Below are 20163 nucleotides of genomic sequence, written 5' to 3' on the forward strand. Positions count from 1 at the left end.
GCTGCGGGTGTTGTTGCTTCATTTCCGCCCAAGCCGGTCGCTTCTCCGTTTACTCGATCCGCTTGAAATTGAGGCGATCTCCGGGCCGAGAAGATCACCGACCGGCCTCTGATCAAACATATATATGTGTGTGTGTGTGTGTGTGTTTACCTTCTATGGGCGCGGTTTTCCATTTGCTATCCTACTTCTTTTACGCCCGGCTACATACGTAATTAATTTCAAATCGCTTCGTTATGGCTAATAAGCCAATAATGTGGTGGAAAGATTTCAAAGATTGTCCGGTGGCGCACACCGCGACCGTCCCCACCTATGTGGTGCATGGGGGATCTGAATTGGATGGATGAGTGCGGTTCGGCGGTATAATGGTGCTGGTTGTTAGTATAGTGTTGCGCGCGCTCACAACCATTGCTCTTTTTTTACATTCTTTCAATGGAAAACCATCCATCCCATCAGCACACGATCATCATCCTCATCATCATCATCATGGACGTGCGGCTCACACAGACACACCAAGGGTCATTCAAGAAGAAGGGCGCCATCGATGGTGGCTCGTGAAGATGATGATGATGGCGACTACCGACCGCAAACCGTTGTACAACTGGCGCTATGTGAACGGTACACACCAATGAACGGTGTTTGGGGCCACCGCTTTTTTTTTTTTAGACCGACCTCCAACAGAAGAAAACTCGTCCAATAAGTCAGTGGCAGAGATACCAGCAGCCAGCATGTGACCGACGTAAGAAGTAGGGGAAAAACCTCTCCCCATGTCCACGTTTAAGTGTGCTGTGTGAAGGGAAGTTTAATGGCGCGGGAAGCGTGATGGGCGTACTTGGGGAGGAAATGAAAAATAAACCACCGGGCGAGAGAATGGCCGTTTGGTGAAAATTCACATACAGCTTTTGCTGTTGCAAACGAACGAACGGAGGGGAAAGAGAGATGCAACAATACTACTGTACCATCGGCAGCCGTCTCGGCGTGAGTGTCGGCGGTCGTCATCCTCATGATGAGCCAATTTGTCTGTGGATGGTACCGTTTTGCACAAGTTTTGCAACTCGTTTCCTTTACCGTCGGCCGTTTGGGTTGAAACCGTTCTGCGCAGAAACTGACATTCTGCATAATCAGTGAAGCGCGTGAGGCTTGGGACGTGTTTATGATGGAAGGCTTCTATGACCTACTCTTGCTTCTATTTTAATTTAGAATATTTGTTGAACTCCCACATATTATTATAATCTAGCTCTCCACACATAGAATTAGGCAGTCCTAGTTTGTCAACTGACTGGGAAGCAGTTCACCCATATTGGATTTGAAATATCCGATCAGCCCTGTGAAAAGTGATCCTCTCTCCACATCACGTCATCTAAACTCTTAACTTACACGCCCCAAAGGGTCTGGCGCTCTTTCAATACGAAATTAACCTATCACGCACATCATTTATACCGTCGTCTTCCCCCCCCCCTTCCCCCGCCCCTTATTTGCTGCTTTCCAAACTAAAATTACCGCAATTTTTATTATCCCTCTATGCGCTATCCATCCCCCTTCCCTTTTATCGAGTAGAGCTGTGCGCCACACTATAATGGGAAAGTAAACAATCTCTTCCGCTTGGTTCCCTGCTTTTCCCACCAAACAACAGCACACAATTTTGCGTTTTGCGTTAATAATCTTCTGAAATATTTAACACTTTCGTGCCGTTCCTAATGGAAGAATGGACGGAAAGGGCCGGTCGAGTCGATTTTTATTACCAATACCCCACCCCCACCCCACCATCAATAATACCCTAAAATTTCCATTTTCACCCCGTGAAGTCATGAGGCAAACTCATAAACAAACTCACAAAAGCGGGAGTGTGGTGTGGTTTAAAGTTCCATTTATAACGTGTCGTTCATCGGTTGCGGATTGATTTTCGAACCTCGCTCACGCTGCTTGCCCTGCGTTTGCATGCCGTTCCTTCCGCACGAACGGCGAGGCAGTGGAAAACCGAATTTACGCGGTATGGCTCCGCACTTTTCCTATGGCTTCTGGCTTTGCTTAACGAGTAAAACACTCCTCGCCGCGAGCTCCCAAATTCGATACAAATGCTATGGCAAGGCAATGGAATGGTAACAAGGGAGGAAAGGGAGACATACATTGGAGAAGCAACTGTACCCCGGGTTTGGTGTGCCACCTATCCCCCCACCCACCCACAAACAGAAGTTGTGTTTTCGATCCTTTCAAACATCATAAAACAACGGTCATTAATTATTTTCAAACATAAATGTGCGGTGTTGTATATTTCAAGCGGAGGTCAACCCGTTTGTAACACACCGAGGCAATTTGTTTATTTACATATGCCCGTAAGCGTAACCTAACACGCTCCTCCTCCCTCATTTTCTCTGGGGGCGGATTGATTCTAGTGTGAGGTTGTTTCCATTTTCCGGGAAAACGGCCAAAGAGGATACACCGAGCCGCAACAGGCAGAGGGGGGAGGAGAAAGAGAGATGATCATGAATCAAAACACAGCAAAAGTAAAACAACAATTACTGTTTAAACCCCAACTGGTACGGATTAAACAGAGTATAAATAATAAAAAAACGGACCAACACGGGCACGTTAAACGATTGTGCTGAGTGAAACATAAGCTTATTCACACTTTACACACACCACACACACATACATACACGCGTGGTGATTCTCTAAATATGCACAAAAACACAGCGTAAAAAACAGTCCAGATTAATATCGGTGATATAGAGGGTTTTTTCTTTGTGAGTGAGTGTTTTAATGGAATTTGTAAATTGTGAGAAAAAAATGACCTAAATCCCCGAAAATAGCAATCTCTTCATTACATTTTAACTTTCAGCGCTTTTTTGCTCCATTTTTTTGCCGCTTCAAATGGTGAATGAACATTTTGGAGCTTTCTGTTTGTTTGTTTGTTTGGTGGGGTTTGACAAAACATTATGAAAGCACAATTATACCAGCTGAAGCTATTTTTACTTTTATACACTAAAAAAAAAGTAATTATCAGCAAAAAAAAAACGAAAATCACATGTTATTGAATTGAAAGCAGCCGAGCACTTTTTAAACTTGACACTGCGCCTTTTTTTTTTGCTTACGGACAATGTCAACCTCCCCTTCCTCTTTTTGGAGTTGTTTGTTATTAACAATGACATAACGTTCGCCACATGACTTTAAGCCGCAAAAACAAACGTGAAACGTTCGCAAAAGTGTTGAGGTAAAGCAAGCCCCAAAATATGCAACTGTTAACAGAGCTGGTTTTTGTTTGCAAGAATCATATGCTCCTCCAGGATGTTTACATCCGTGGGTCGGAGGCAAAAAAAAAAGGAGAAGCACGATCGCATTACTCGGGTTGATGGCACTGGAGCAGTCATATATTTGAACACTTAAAAAAAAACTTTTCAGCACAAGCATATGCAAAAAACACAAAAAACTACACCACAACGGCGGTCAGAGCGGAAAATTCGTGCGAGTGTTAATAAAACACCCAACCAACACCACTGGTAGAGGGAAAAGCGATACCAGAGGTCTCTAGCTGCGTAGCGAAATTGTAAACTGCAACCCAACACCAGTCCCTCCACGAACAAAAACAGAAGGCGCGAGAAGCGGGTAGCTTAGGGTTAGTAAATTATGACTTTTTATTGACCGTTAAACGTGTGAAACTGGGCATCGCTCTTTTATTTTTTTTTGCGATCCCTTTTCTCGTACAGCCACAAGCCGGGAGAGTTCTCTGGCCCCAGTCTGGTGTGTGAATGTGGGGGGCGTATTTGGAGCTCTTTTCTCGCGCGGCATGGGATAACAGCGCGAGACCAAACGAGGCCGCGGAATGGAGCAACAGAGCAAGCCAAAAAGGCCCCCTTTGATGGTGGTGACCACCGCTTGGTTGATGTGTGTGTTTGTGTGGCCATCCTGCACTACACTCTACTAGACCCGGCTTCACGTAAGCGCGGTTGGTGGCTTTTTGCTTTGCTTCTTCGCGCCATCCCAACCAAGATCACGGGAATGGGGGACACGTAAAAGAAACCTATACACGCAACAAGATAGAAGCATAAAACGGCAGCGGTAAGGGTGCACACAGCAAAAAAAAAAGAAAAGAAACAATAACAAAAACAATTTGTTTCGGAAACATTCTCCACCCTTTTTTTTTTACAACGGGCACACCACACATAGCAACTCAACCTCAGTCGCAAGGATGGTCAGTCGCCAGAGCAAGAGAAGGTTTGGGCCCGATGTGGAACACAATACCAAAAAAAAAACCCAAAAAAAACCTGCCAATAACTGTCGGCCGGAAACGAAGCAAAACGCGAACCCCGCGCACAAACCAACAACACACCATCAGCTCCCCCGAAATTGATGCGATAAAATGAAAATCTTTTTCATCTGCCGCCGCTGCCGTCGCCACCAGGCGGCTGCAACGACAAACATATACACACAGAAGGACGGCGGCGGCGCCGCCACAGAGAAATTGGTCACGCGGCAGCATCGGCAGGGTTTGGCTTTGGCGAGTTTTATTTGAGATGAGTTCGACAAATAAGGTTTTGCGCGGGGTTTGGTGATGTGCGGGGAAGAGCTGTACACAGTGTGGTCAGTCAAAATGGCCATTTTTTATTGGCAAAAGGGAACCCACAGTCTCTATTTCTCAGCCCAGCTCCGTGTGTGTGCGCGCTTGCTGCTTATGAGATGAATTATGGATTCCGGGGAATTGTTGGGATCGCTTGGGTCGGGGGGGGGGGGGGGGGGTGGGGGGGATTTCGACATTCAAACTCGCAATAAAAATGATGAGAAAATTTGGGGAGAATACCGGGTACCGAAGGAACCGAATAACGATTTGATTGGGATATTATAACATCTCAAAGAGGAATTTGAGGTAGACAAAAACATAAAACTCTCAGTTGTAATATAGAAAATCGTATAAGCAATCGAAATTGCAAGAAAAGTGTAGAAACAAAAATTGAAGTAAATTACCCAAACTACAAACAAGAAAGGGTAAAACACAACAAAAAGCACCATAAAATAACAGCACTACGGGTTTTAACGTACTCATAAAGCTGCGATCCCCAAATAAGGTTAGCAAATGGCGATTGTAAAAAGAAATTGCCTATGAATATTTATACCGACCAAGCACACACACGAACTCTGAGCAAAAGAGTGTTTTTGCAGGACGACCATGCCAAAAAGGTACCCGCGCAGTGATCCATCCATAAAACCATAAACCTATCTCTCGAGCAAGAAAGCTGAACAAGAAAGAGTGTGAGATTTAAAAAAAAGCAGCTCGCAACACCATAAAACAAATACCAAGATGTACCCAACAGATAAACAACACTCACGAAGAGATAGAGAGAAGAGATTAAACAAAAAAAAGGAAACCAAGAAAAGACAAATCCGCTTCAAGTTGTACAACAAAACGAACTATAAAACGGGTGAAGCTGTTCAGCAAAACAGATAGTAAAGATAATAAAGTTGGCAAGGCAACAAATATCAAAACGAACACCGACGGCAAAGATGAAAAAGCAAGAAAAAACATCACAAAATGTCATAAAGCAAATTAAGTTTTTGCTATTGAAGAAAAACAACATGATTACCCTTCGATCAAAAAACTCATCATATAAAATAGGAATTTCATAACGGAGCGGCAAAAACAAAAAAACGAGTTTTGAGATTCGTTGCACTCTGCCGAGAGCATGAATTCGTCTTTCGAATAAAATCATCTCTTCTCGGACCGATTGATCCTTCCTCTCGCTTTAAAAACTGTCCAAAACTCTGACTTTCTGACTGATTTATGGTCCCGGTTTTGGTGGAGAGTTGTGCCGGAAGATTACAGCCAACCCCGAACACGCTAGCGACGGTGGTCCAATACACCACACACAAGGACGGATTTTATGAGCCCGGAAATACAACAAAAACAACACCATCCCCTCCTGGTCCCATTCTCACGAGGTTCTTTACAGGTTGAGGTTCTTTCCCCCCCCCCCTCCCTCGGGGTGGTGCGATCTCGCTTCTCACTCGTTCTGCCGTGCTCTCTGAAATACGTACATAGATATCGTTTACCTGATGGCCGGGACCCACTCTGATTTCTCCTTCGGTTGGCGGTGTGGCCATATTACCCCGAAATGACGACGGCGGCGATGAATCGAGCGGGGATCACGCGCGACGACCACCACAACGGCGGTGGCGGCGGCGGCGGCACCGGCTGGACGGCGAGGGATGGCGATCTCCTCCCGCCGGGCGAGACGACGGTGCAGGGAGGAGGGCGGCGCGGCGTTCAGCGATCGTGGACGACGACGTGCCGCCGGTGCTGTTGGTGCTGCTGCTGCTGCTGCTGCTGCTCGTCCTTGCTGCTGCGCCACCACGCTCTGCATTCAACGGGCCGCAGGGAAGGATGGTGGGGGGAAGGTGGGGCGTTATGGCTGGTGATTTATTCCGGCACTCGTGCACTCGGGGGTGGATGTAGGGAAGGAAAGAAAAGGGTCCGCGCGCCTCGTCTCGTGCTAATCAAACCGGATTCGGGAAAGGGAGGATATATGCTGTTGCGTACTGTTACTGATGCTTCTGCTGTCTCGGTATGAGAGAGAGAGTGTGTGTCTGTGTGTGTTAGCGTTTCTCGTTAGCACGTCTTCGTAATTAGCACACAAACGTTAGAGTTATCCGTGCCCCTTTTTCGCCCCGTGCTCTACTGCTGCTGCATCTTCTTCTTAAAGTCCACTAGCTGCCCGTGGTTCCTGCTGCTGCTGCTGCTGCTACTGCTGTCCCGGAAGCTGGCACCACTATCCGGCTGACGATGGGCCGCCACCGTGCTTGACGTTAACGCGGTCCGGGACCTTCCACCCATTAGTTGGCCTTGCCTTGTACACGCCCGTTACGTGCGCTTTGCGGCAGAATCGAAACACTGGCCTGAAGTTTCCCGGTACTGAAGTCCTCTGGTCTCTCGCCGGTCTCTGTAGAAGCCAACGGGATGTGCGGGTGGGCGCGGGAGATAGGTAAGAAAACGGAAAGAGAAAGAGAGACAGAGAGCGTGTGAGTGATGGTGAAGTTAGTAACACGGGAATTTTAAGTAAACGATTAACAAAGGATACATGAAATTGTCTTGCGCATAACACTTCAAACTAATTACGAAGATCTTCTGATCTCTGAATATCTCAAAGGCACCTCATCTTCAATCTTTTTGGGGTTCAGAATTAACTCAAGAATTTCAACGACCCCTAGGGAATGACCTCAATTTGTTACAAAATAACACGAACAAAAAAATCTCTTCTCGAAACATCCTCATATATTTCACTCCCTTCCTTCCTCAGAGGAACTACCCGGTCGGCCATTACACACAGTTACATCAATCAATTGCGCGTGTTCGAAACGTGACATTAATGTGCAGTCGGAGTACCCATTTGTGCACACTCCCGCCGCTTACAGTGAGTAAGCGTGAGTAAGGTTTGTCGTCTAGAGGTAACCCAACCTCCCATAAGGGTCACCTCTCGAGCGTAGAGGGAAAAGAAGCAGTGGCATATCCGATTAAAATGATTCTCATTCCGTGGGTATTACATGACCGACGACAACCCTTCTTACTTACAATATATTCTCCTCCCCCAGTTGAGCTTGAGAACTCGAATCGAAGACTGAGGGGAGGGCAGCAAGCGAACGTGTGCGTCCAACTAACTCGACCGTGTAACGCGCTTCTTTCAACTCGCCCGGGGGAGGCGGAGAGAAAGATCGATGAGGTTAGTTTTACACACGAAAGAAGATCCCTACTTTTCCACCAGGAGGGGATAACCAATTCGCCTTCGTTTGCATGCATGCATGCTCTATTTATACTAGAACACGAGAGAGTTCCTGTACGCGTCACGGAAAGCGCGGAGGCCTTTTGCGCTGAAATTTACGCTCGCTTTCCGTTGGACAAACAAACACACAGGCACAAGAGAGACACATGCACTCCGCTTGGAAAAAAAGCAAACCACCATAAACGGGTGCTGCTATTTATTGGGGCCTGCTGCTGCTGTCCAAGACGGTCGTGACAGGAGCATATACGTCTCCCCCATATTTGACACGATAAAAAAGTTGTAAATATTGTACAATTAATTTCATGAAACATCATCATCCTTCCTGTACGATCTTATGATGCTTTTTTGGGGTTGAGAGACAAGAAGAGCACTCCGAGGGTGGGTTTTGCACAGATATCCGATCTCTAACGAACCGCAAAACCGGCTGTACAGACACACCACTCATGCCGCGTCCTCTCCTCCTTGCGCAAGCTTATGAGAGAGCAAATAAGTAAGCAGAGGCACAAATTTGCGCCGAGATTAAGTGCGAAGGCAACAGGCAAAATTTATCACTCATTTGTGTGTGTGTGTGCTCTGCCCTAGTCGTCGTCGGCAAAACACGCAAATGGGCGCGTTTGCATGGCAGGTTGCAATTTATATCATTTTTATTTATACACACACACACGCACGCAGTCAAACAGAGATGCAAGTGCACGGGACGGAGATGCAGAAATAACTCTGCGGTGCATACGCTGGAGACTGAGGACCGATCCTCCGATCGGACGGACGGGTGAAGAGGCGAAAGGTGAAGTAAATGTGTGGCCGAGGCGTGTAAAGAGGCCCTTTCATGGAAGGTTCCTCTCCTCTCCCAATACCACATAATTACCGTTAATGTCTTTTGCCATTTTAAGTGCGCCGTCCGCCGAAAAGGAACGACCATCTCCCCACAACACGGCAGGGACACGCTCAGAACCGGTCCGGGGGTCCGATAACGACGGCTGAAAGGTGATGATGATGCAGCTGTAACTGCTGGCTGCTGTTGCTGCCACTGCCACTGCCACTGCTGCTACTACTGGTGACATTTCACGTCCCACTAACGTACCAAATGATGTCGGGACCGAGCACACGCGGCGGTTACGATGAGGTGACGATCGATGTACACATCTTCATTAGCTTCTTTTGCGCCGTACGACCGTACGACGACGCCACATCGTCCCGGTAAAGGCCTTTTTTTTTTGGAGAACGATAAAGCAGAGTGGAAAATTCACATCGGTACTACCTGCAGGCTTGTGGCAGGAAAGGGAATTGGAAAAAGACGATGACGAGATGGAGCATGTTAGCAGCTTCCTCGTCGCAATGAGGCATGGTACCACTAGCATTGGTGCCTACCTGCCACTCGCTCATCAAACGGGTGCAGCGGTGGAGTGGTAAAAGTTAATTCTAATGATGACTACTCCACACCAGCAGTCTGATTGTAAGTCACCTCTCATCACCGTAAAGCATTGTGGTGTGTCACACTAATGAAGTGTCTATAGTTTTCCTCGCAGTGTTTTTGACGCCTCCGCAGCAAAGCCCACGACCATCAAAAACACGGTTGCGCGGAAAACGGTGTAGTCACAGTTGCTCGTAGTCTCGAATGTCTCGTTTTTCCCGCGACCTACATTCACTGCCGCGGTAAGTGCTAAATCGGTTCCTTGTTCCCTGTTAAAGTTTATGAGATTGTCTCTAATGACGGGGTCGTTCCTGTTGCAGTTGCAGCCCGAACAACACATGATCATAGATACTGATGCAGAAGTAAAACGATTCAATATAATAGAGCCTCACACCTCACAGCTTCCCCAAAGAAGCAACGACACTTCTTCACTTTGACAACTAAGCGATGCAACGTCATTCGTCATTGCGAACCCGACGAGAGAGGAGAGCTCGTGTGACGTGCGAAATGACCTCTGCTAAAAAGGAGTAAACGATGTGCAAAATTCATCTCCACATCATCACACCGCGAGATACGCACTAGCCTTCTCCACTTAGTAATGCCATGCAGGTGGCTGTCCGCGATCCTCCAAGCGCGAGAATGGCACAAGAAACAGGGGATGAAGGCGGTGCTTGTAACGGTGATTGTTGGTCACTTTGTCTTTGCGCCACAAACGCGTGGAGCGAAATGAAGAATGAGAATGGGAGACCCACATTCCGCACAGCATATTAACGGCTTGTTTCAAAGCGGTCTCCGACCCAGAGCCACTTGGAGGTGTGTGTGTGCAAGGGTTCGCGCTACTGTCGTGTGGTTGGCCTGGTGCCGTTTTGCTGTTTTTTATTTTTTGTATATGGCTGGAATGGAGCGTTGTTTGCAGCCACTTTGCTTTTTACACGTTTTGCTCGGTTGACTGACTGACTGACTGCCTAACTAACTGACTAACTGACTGACTGACTGACTGGCTTACTGATTGACTAGCTGACAGAAGGGTCTAGTAGCATGAGAAGTAAGAAACACAGCAGCTCCAGAGCTCTTCCTCGTCTTCGCTTCGCTCCTCTCCACAGGGAATGTGTTAAGTGAACCACAAAAGTGCACCAATCTGGTAAAAAAAACCTCCACCACGAACGGAGAACATGCTGCAACCGTTTCAAAAGCCCCATGCACACACACACACCACACACAAACATGCGTGGTGATGAAGTGACGTACAAATGAGCCTTCGATTACATCCTTCACACGTCGCGGCGTTCCACAACTTGGCGGAATTTCTGTTTTCCAATGTGAGACCTACATGAAATCGATTTTTTCCCTTGGGTTAGCCAACGTTGGCAAGTGAACAGTAGCAACTGGGTCGAGGATTAGGTCAACGAGTAAGTTGCCCGTCACGGGATGCCTATTGGAGTTCGAGTTCCAAACACAGTTGCGGTTCAAATTGTACAGAAAATGGAACGAATTCTTGGCATAGCAAGTTCGTTAAGCAATGAAATGTTATGAGTAATGAATTGGATTTTAGATAACTCTATACAGAAGCATTTCAAAATGAATGTTTGCAAGATATTGCTAGACAGAAGTTAATTCCATGCTTCAGTGTTCAGTATTCGATCGTCCAATTTCTGAACAATCTCAACAAAATATAGAATTGCTATTCAAACTTTCCCATTTACCCAACACCATCCTAACAACCTCCCCGGTACGACGGCCGGACGTACCAAGCAGGAAAATAAATGCCCAACACAAAAGCGGGGATGAAAAAGATAGATCAACTCTATTAGTCGCGCTTTGGTTGCGACTTTCTGCCGACTTAATAACAACTTCGCAAAGCAGCATAGCCGACCTGCCAGAGCGACTAATTTAGCATCACAACACCGCCAACCAGCCAAGTACACGCCATCATCAGCACCTTAACCACCCATACACCCAAATGCTTCTATGCGATCCTCCCCGCACCCAATCATACTTGTCATGTTTTACACCACCGACGAACGAGTTTTCGCTCGTGCGTTTTGTGCACACACACACACACGCTCCAAGCTCACCCCGCCAGCCCTTTAATTCAAGGAATTTGTTTCGAAAACGCCAAGCTGACGGCGGACGGCAGCAGCAGCAGCAGCAGCCCGTCGACAATAACGTTTCTCGCTTGTCATTCTCGGCAAGATGAAGGGAAGAAATTCCCATAACGCAGCGCCCCGTCCTTCCTTTGGCCAGCTTTCCCCCCTCCCAGGCTAGTGGTGACTGTAACGAGGAGGGGGTAGAGAGTATGTAATTTATTACACGCCGCAATTGACGTTGAAAAATCTTAATTACCCAAAGAAAACAAACGCATCTTTGGCTCGGCTTGTAAGCTGCGTGGAATGCATTTCTGTCTCTTCTTCATTCCCCCGTGGCTGAAGGGTGACTATTCCCCTATCTCTTTCATTCTCCTGGTCAGAATTTATTGCCCCTTTTTGTGTCTTTCTTAACGGAGTGTGTTTCATGCACGCACAGGCACAGGCGGCACATGGCCAAATTAGTGATGAATTGGAACACGGCAGAGCAGGAGTCGTGCGCAGAATAGCAAGTAGGCAGAACCAGCCAGCCAGAGAGTACACCACACACACACACACATCATCTCCCGGGGATGACAGGCGCTCATACGCCACAGTGTCGTCGCAACAAAACCAACCAACTTGTCAACGAAGCAACGTGGACTAACAACACCTTACACAAGGGGTGCAGCGACCACCACCGCCCGCCACCACTTCACGGATAGTAATGCTGATGTTTCGGTTGTCATCAACCACAAATTGTGTGTCGCTCTGTGTGTGGCCGGGGGATTCAACGAACCCAGCGAAATGCGGACGGGGAGAAGAAAATTAAACCCCTGGCCAACGCTAATGAACCAAACTTGCCGAAAATGTCGTCCAATCTTCGGGGAATTGTAGAGCGAACGGTTACGGCTCCCCACAAACCGGGAGGAAGAGTCGTTTCACGGAGATGAAATTGTTCAAGCGTGAAATTTACCACGGAATGTTGAGCCGAGATATTGAGCAGGCAAAGAGAGATGTGATATTGTTGCTCCGAATACTGTGCGCCAACAATTTGCTACGATAGAAGATATCCCGAGAGCGGGGGGCAGCGCAGCAAGTCATCTTGAGACACCACCTTCAGCCCCGGGGTGCTCCATTTAATGATCCAATTCTGGATATCAGCGCCCGTTTGCAAGGTTACAGGAAGCAACGATGAACCATCGGCAACACAAGAATTAAGAGAGGAAACGAACGCCAGAGTTCTTTCCCTTGTGTTCGAAATGCCGGTTGTAGTAATAGCGTGCGCCCACGAAGCTAACCGAGTACATAAATCTTTACACCGAGTCTTCCGCCCTCTTCTGCACGCACACGTGCAGTCGTTGTGGTCAGTGAATTTTCATTACATTGTAGACCACCTTGCTCCGGTCCAAAATTAAGCCAGCGCAGCAGCAGCATCTGTGCCCGTTGCGGAAGTGTATAATCTCCTTTGCACTCTCCGTTGGCCGTTTGTAAAGCTATCCAACCAATAGGGGGAAGACTAAGTAGCAGCAACCAACGAATCCCTACCGTACCGTAATGATACTAGCCGGTGGACCGAGCGAAATGGGAAGCAGCGGCACAACATTAGGATCTATAAATTTTGCTCCCACTTTGTGGCGTTGGGGCTGATTTCGCGAGCACAACCCCGCTGGAAGTTTGGATCCGATAGGGCAGAATTATCCCGAAAACCCGAATGATTTAGAAGGTCAGCGCGTGGTAGGTTCAAAGCGCTACGATTAAGCTGTTTGGCCCCCCGTCTTCGCTGTAACTCGAGGCTCCGGTGGTGACTTTTTCGGTAGAAGACTTTTAGGGTGGTATGTTCAATTAACGGCTCCTGTTGCCCGAAACCATATTTCACCTCATACCAAAACTGTGCAGCAGCAGTGGTTGCGCTTTTTGTTCAGTTCCGCGTCCGCGCAAAGGTTCCCAAAATGAAGTAGATCCAATTTCAGGAAATCGTTCCTTCCGGTTCAGGATATAAATCTCTGAAGATTGGTAGTAGCGTTTAAAGGGGCCTTGTGAGGCGATATGCCCCTATAACACCGTCCCTTGATGACAGGCACGTCGGTGCATAGCGAAACGATGCACTCCATAAGGTCTCGAGCTCCGTATTAAGGCAGCAGCTGGGAAGGGACGTGATGAACATGAGGACAACACACACGAAAGACGCATATCTCGCATCCTTCATAACTCTTCCATTTCGCTGCGGTACGTAACCTTCCCTCCTCACTATCATCTACACCTTATTAGCACTTCACGCTGTACGACCGAACGTGAACAACGTTTTCGAAGCACCACATTGTACATGAGAGCAGGGAGATGGATCACCACCGGAGATGTGTCTCGGTGGGAGAGATGTGGCAGCAACTCCACTACCAGTGTAGAAAGCAGACCATGGAAAAAGCCGCGGTCACGTTCGAGGGATGGTGCTGATGATGATCATGCGGTATGGATGATGATCCTTGAGCCAGGCCAAAGGTGGAATGAGAAACCGAAGACAGAGAGCAAAGAGGCGAAAACTCAAAGGCGAACGAGCAAAAATAAAGAACCGCCACCGACCGGGGAGGTACAACGACGGACGTGAACTTAGGGTCTTCCACCGTCGTCCAATCTGCAGACTAATTTTAACGAACCAGACATGCGAACCCCGCCGTGTGGAGCGATGGGTGGGGTGGTTTTTTGTATCGTTTTCTTCGCTTACCGAGTTACCTCCAGCTGCTGCTGCTACTGATCTTCACAGTAGCGCGCAACGCGCAGGATAAGTTAGTTCCCGCGAAAAGGGGGGCAAACAAAACTGAGCTCTCGGGACTCATGCTAAAAAGATGGACCACCACACAACAATCTTCTGCAATTTTGAAAGTGAAAGAGATCCGTTCCGTCGAATCGTTTGCCGCTACTGATACACACATACACACAGGCACACACTAATCGGTTGCGACTAGGTGTGAAAAAGCGATTGGATGCGGGCGAATGGTAAGGGGGGTGGGGGGCTCAGTTTTCCACGCGTTCAGACATCGCGTCAACAAGCCATGCTGCTGCGGGCTTGTGTTGCGCAAAAACGGTTTAGCCCCTTCGGTCGCCGCTCGTTATTGATTATGCAGCTAATTTGTTGAAAATGCACCCAACCGTCACAAACACGCACGCCGCCCATCGTTCTCCTGGTCGTTGTCGTCGTGCAATGGTGGTAGGCACCGCACCATGATCTCTTGGCTGCGCGTAAAACGATGCGCGTTGTTTCTTGAATGCGCGCGGCGGCGCTCCGCGCTTAAGCATCAATTCAATCTTGCCATTTTCATCGCCTGCTAAAGAGAGGAAGTGGAGGATACGCTTTGTTGGGCCCAGTTGGAAAGCTGTAGAGCTTCACAACAATACAAACGATGATGGCGAACGGGCAAATATGTTTATTGAATTGTCACCCTCCAGGTATCGTTGACGATCGTTGAGTGAACATATCAAAATAACAGTTTGCTTAATTTTTTAACTAAGCAGTAAAACCAATCAATCATCCTTTCTAACGCACGATGACTCTGCTGGGAGATGCGTTGGCTGTGAAAGAGTTCATTTTGTGCCAATACAACAAGTCAACAGTATGGGAATGTCAAACAACACACCTTCAAAAACCCTAACTTCACGCTCTTTTACTCCCCACTCGATGGTTAAAAGCATACAAGCTCGAATTAAGAAACACTTGTTTTTACCAGCATCCATCAACACACACACACACACAGCGTGAAAATTGGAGGCAATTAGGAAGGGGTTGGGAAAACATTTTGCTAATTTGTGCAAAGGCGCTAACAGAAACGATACCTCTCCACGCCAATGTCGCGGTGAGCGGCACACGCACAACACTGGCAGCAAGTGTCACTTAACAAGTTGGTCCCGCGACAACTCCTCCCTCCCCAGTCTCAATGTAAATTTAATCATCTGCAAACTGTTCTACACTTGTTTATGGGGCTAAGTTCTGTATGAATGTTAACTCACCAGCTAGTGTAACTAACAACCGGCGACACATGTGTCGCGACTTTGGAGGGGGGGAGGGGGCTTTTCTTTGTCGGTAGATGGGGCCACAGATGTTTTCTATTAACGAAATACACACACACGCTCTCTCTCTCCCTCTCATTCTCTTATCACTTTGGGAATTCCCATCAACCAGCAATAACTCAGGCTACCTCAAGGTGGCGTTAAACACTCCCCATTGCGATCGAAAGGCACCAGCAGCAGCAGCAGCAGTTGGTGACATTTCACAACATCCCGTCATAATGACGCTTATCCTAATTATAGGTAGCGCGCGCGATGGACGCATGGCTTTTTTTTTTTCTTGCCGTCAAAAGCAGGAAAAAGAAACAACTAAATTACGCCCATGTCTTTAGTCCTTTACGAATCTTTTCCTCTCTTGGGGACGGGCCCCACGTTCACGGGGATACGACCATCAGGGGGCTCGTACTATTAAGTTGTTGATACTGTTTGGCGGGGGGACGTCACGTCACGTCTCATCATTTCAGCAACTGCCAATGGCTACGATAATGGCGACGTTCACGACCGTTCCCGCGATCAACCGGGCGGCGGCCCCCACCCCTTCGCGATGATGGCCGATGACCGGTGATCACATTTATAATCCCATCACTGCCCAAGAGTGTGCGCGCCACACATCCATGTCCCCCATATCATATCGGACGGCGCACACACGCGCGCGCAGCAGATAGCGGCGGTGGATATCATTTCGAAATGTTCATATATCCACCCTGAACCCCTCCTCGTATGCCTGAGCGATTGTGTGTGTGTGTGTGTGCTTGTCCCGCCTCCCTTTCCGAATGGGGAGAGTTTGATGATCATTTACATAATTACCCGACAATCCGGGCGCGCCCATCAGAAATATCAGAAGGAGCGGTTGTGGTCGCGCTGGTTCAGATTTCCATTTGCACCTCGCTCGCGCGCGCGCTCGCTCGCCTGTCCGACTGCTTGACGGTCGATTTACCTCTTTCAGCATTCTTTTTGCTTCTTTCTCTTTACGCCCTGTACTCGGGGGGTTCTCTTGTTCGGTTTTGCTTTGCAGTTTTTCTTCGCTGCACGGGACACAACGCGAGAATCGCCACCAAGGTACACGAAGGCGTAATTTGAAGGAAGACTACACCGTCTAAGAGCGAGAGGCAGAAGTTGCTGAACAAAAAAAAAAGACTCCCCAGAGTCCGCTATTGAAACGGATGATTGCGAAAGAGGAAAAGGATCCCAAACGCCCCAACAGTGTGAGCGCTCGAGTGGCCACTCAGCATTGCCGGTATATCTTGAAACCTTTGGGGTCGGCTTCTTGTAGTGCGCTGCTTGCCGCCGTTTGCTCATCGCAAAAGCACCAAGATGAGGAGATGAACAACGGCGATCTAGAGCAGTGAAGGTGAGCGAATGTCTGCCCCGCTTGCGGCGTAGAGGGGGGGGAAAGAAGGTGGTCGATGTGCAGGGTCACAGGTTGGTTCTTTCGCTGTGCATAATTTCCATTCTTTCTGTGTTTAAGTGGAGCCGTTTTCTTCGGTTCTTTCGTTTCTCTGGGGATTTGGTTTTTTTTTTTTTTTGGCTTCGGTTTTGTCTGTCTTGTTTTTGCACCATCGTAATCCGACAGGCGTTCCCGCCCCGGGCGCTACTTATGCCGTTTGGTGGGTTTCAACAATCATGATCATGATGATGATGATGATGATGATAGTGCTCTCTAATTATCCACTAGCGGGTCGACCCCATTATCATCAGGCCGTTGCGCCCATGGTCGAGACACGGTCGAGAGTCTTTCCCGGCCCGTACTTTCATTCATTTTCCCGTTTTCATTTGCTGCGCCCGCTCTACGTACAACACCTTTTTGTTCCGTGTTTTTTTTTTTTGCGCTTGTTTGCGTTTGTAATTGCACGGCATTAAAAGACCTTGGCAGGCAATCAGGGGAATAAAATACTGATATACGGGCAATAAGATGATAATGTCCTTCGACAGTTAAATGTTTATTGCATCCAGTGGGGCGCTCCTCGCGGGCGAGAATTATGGCGGCAATTCAGTGGTGCCCGGGGAGTAGATTAAATTTCAATTTGGATTGCTCTTTCTTACCGGGGTTTAGCGATAGCAACCGGGTGCTGCGTTGATGGTGCCGTGTCAAGCGTTCGGTTAGCTAACTCCGAGGGCATGCGTTCGAATCTTGTTGAACTTGGGGAAACGTATATATTGTTGTGACGCTGGGGGTTTTTTCAGTATCCCGAGTTATTATAGGTAAGGTATATCTAACAAAGAGTTGACCGGTGTAGGACGACTCCAGATATTTTGTTCCGGAGAAAAAACGAATAAGAATGACCAAAATAAACTTAATCCTGTCATTCAGTTTCACTTGAATTTAAATTATTCAGCCGCCAATCTCAGCCAATTTTTCATTCTTCTTCAATATCCTTGTTTCAAAAGTGTGATGCTCAGTTGTTGAGAGACTTATGGACATTCTACTACTTACGAATGCACTATGATTATAGATGAATTAAAACCTCATTAAAAGATAATATCTTTTATTTGAGTTCAACAGATGTCCTTGAAAATCCAATTCCCCTTGCGGGGAGAGCAAGCTCCGCCACCGTTAAGAAGCGATCAATAAAAACCATAACTTTGAAATTCCAACATTCTCACGCCGGCACATTCTCAACGAAACATTTTCCAACAAATTGACCACACCTCCTCTCTCCTCCCTGTCCCTGGCCAGCAGTTCTAGCCGCTCTATTGGCTGCCACACATCGCTAAGGTTAATCGCTGCCGACTGCAAATTAACCCTTTTCTACCATTTGACATGGCTTATTGCTATAGAACCGTAATAGCTTCAAAAGCATTCCACCGTCGCACACCGGGACGGGTAGAGGACCAACAACACTTTGAGCACAAAGAAGCCAGGAAAAGGTGGACGGTGGACGGTTAGTAAATCGCATTTCACACATAACCCGCGCGCAACGCTGGGAGCGCATGACAAACAAACAAACAACCGACGGCCTCTCCCTCCTCTTGAAACTGTGACCAACCCAGCCAACACTTTTCCTCCTGCGTCCTAAAATCGATCGCCAACCGACCCTGTGGTGTTCGAACCAATCTGCTGATGATACGGGGGGACGGGGGAAAAACGTATCATTCACCACTTAAATTCCCTTCATCCAATTACCCGGTTGGTGGTGACCGTTTCCGAAATGCCGCAAATGTTCACGCTTCGTTTCGTTCTCACTCGCGCGCCCACACACACACACACACACACACACACACACACACACACACACACACACACACACACACACACACACACACACACACACACACACACACTCAAAAGGCCTTTCCGCTGGTTACTCTTTCCGTCACTAATCCTGTGCTTCACACCAATTTCCGATTGCCATTCGGTGGCGGGCGTGCGCCATTCTTCACCCCCTTACTTAATGCCGTCTAATGCTACTTCTCTCTTGCTCGCAATCTCTCTTGCGCGCTTCTTCCGCTTCATTCCACATTCCCAAAAAGGCGGAAGGAAGAAGCGGTTGTTTCACTCCATTAGGCGGGTTGTGCTCGCTTAACTAAAGAGGAGTAAACTAAAAAAAAATACAGCTACATCCGGTGCCCAATTTCGCGTGTCTCGGCCGGAGCGCTGCCACCACAGCACTTCGGGTTCTCTCACTCTCGCTCTCTGTATCGTTAGAAAATACCATGACATATGGTCTGGTGTTGATGGACACGTGCACACATCTGCCCTTCGCTATGGTGCTGTGATGTAGTTTATTAATAAAAATACACAACGCAACCTACAACCGTTTTGTCCGCAATTCGACACTCAATCACTGTCGCTTTACCATTCGTTGCCGTCGTCATCGTAGTCCGTCAAACATTTGCCCTCCGTCCGTCATACTATTCAATCGGTTGCTCTCCCTCTCTCTCTCTCTCTTTTATGTGTATACATTTTCATCCATTTTCAAAAAGCAACACCAACAAAAGCGGGCGTTCAAAACGATGTGATGACCGACGTTTCGGCGCAAACGGTTGGAAAAACCAATCTTCAAAAGCCGACACATAACGACACTGATATTGATTTGCCACACGGCCACACGATCATCTGCCCCTTCCCCCCCGTGCTAGCAAGGGATGAGAAGGCGCACACACACACACACACACTAGAGATTCACCGGCAGATTATTTTCCACTGGCGACGAATTTGAGCACCATTCGACAGGAGGATAAGCAGCATATCATATTTGCTTTTATTATTTTTTCTTCACTCCGCTAGAAGCTACTACCGCAAAACCACACACTACCGACGAGAGAGAGAGAGACACAGATAAACCGCCGCCATCTACAGCACATGCCGAGGACTGTCTCCCTTCATTCTAGAGGCTTGGAAAAACGATAAAATATGATACAGACAACACTGCGCCCTCGCCAACATTACTACCTTCCCCACCATGTCGGTTGTCGTCCTCGTGGCCATAGGGATAAAATTATTGCTCGATAAAGCATGGCAATACCGAAGTACACAGGCAAGCGAGCGAGCGTGCGCGCGCGTGCGAGAGATATGGATAGATATATCATCATCATAATGGAGTGAAAACGTCGAACCTTCAAGCGAGGGCACTTGTGAAAAAATAACGAGACACCCATCCCAGGGGCAGCCACCATTGTGGTGTGTGTGTGTGTGCGCGCTCCTGCCCGATTATGATACCTTTTCCTTTGCTCGATGGTCGATTGTGTGCAGCCATGAACAGAATGTATCCGGGTAAAATGGCTTGCGAAAAGTGAACCTAGAGAGCGTCGCGTGGTGGTGGAAAAACAAGGATGCCGCCGCCAAAGCGTCCAAGTCGAGTACGCGAAAAAGACAATCTTTCCTTTCACCTGCTGGAAGCAAGCGAGAAAGAGAGATAACGCACAG

General features: G+C 47.9%; 1 protein-coding gene across 9 annotated transcripts in view; it reads right to left on the bottom strand.

Moving 5' to 3' along the window:
• The window catches only part of LOC120897715 (trithorax group protein osa), a 108183-nt gene that overhangs the window by 18076 nt on the left and 69944 nt on the right, over positions 1 to 20163 (bottom strand). For 8 of the 9 annotated variants that reach the window (XM_040302779.1, XM_040302780.1, XM_040302770.1 and 5 more), the window contains one exon: positions 6025 to 6926. In XM_040302779.1, coding sequence (XP_040158713.1) covers positions 6025 to 6090 — 66 coding nt within the window. In that variant the 5' untranslated portion in view covers positions 6091 to 6926. The remainder of the gene's footprint in view (positions 1 to 6024; positions 6927 to 20163) is intronic. The other variant, XM_040302778.1, reaches the window with a different exon arrangement.

The sequence above is a fragment of the Anopheles arabiensis genome, chromosome 2 (assembly GCF_016920715.1).
Source record: "Anopheles arabiensis isolate DONGOLA chromosome 2, AaraD3, whole genome shotgun sequence".
Taxonomy (NCBI): domain Eukaryota; kingdom Metazoa; phylum Arthropoda; class Insecta; order Diptera; family Culicidae; genus Anopheles; species Anopheles arabiensis.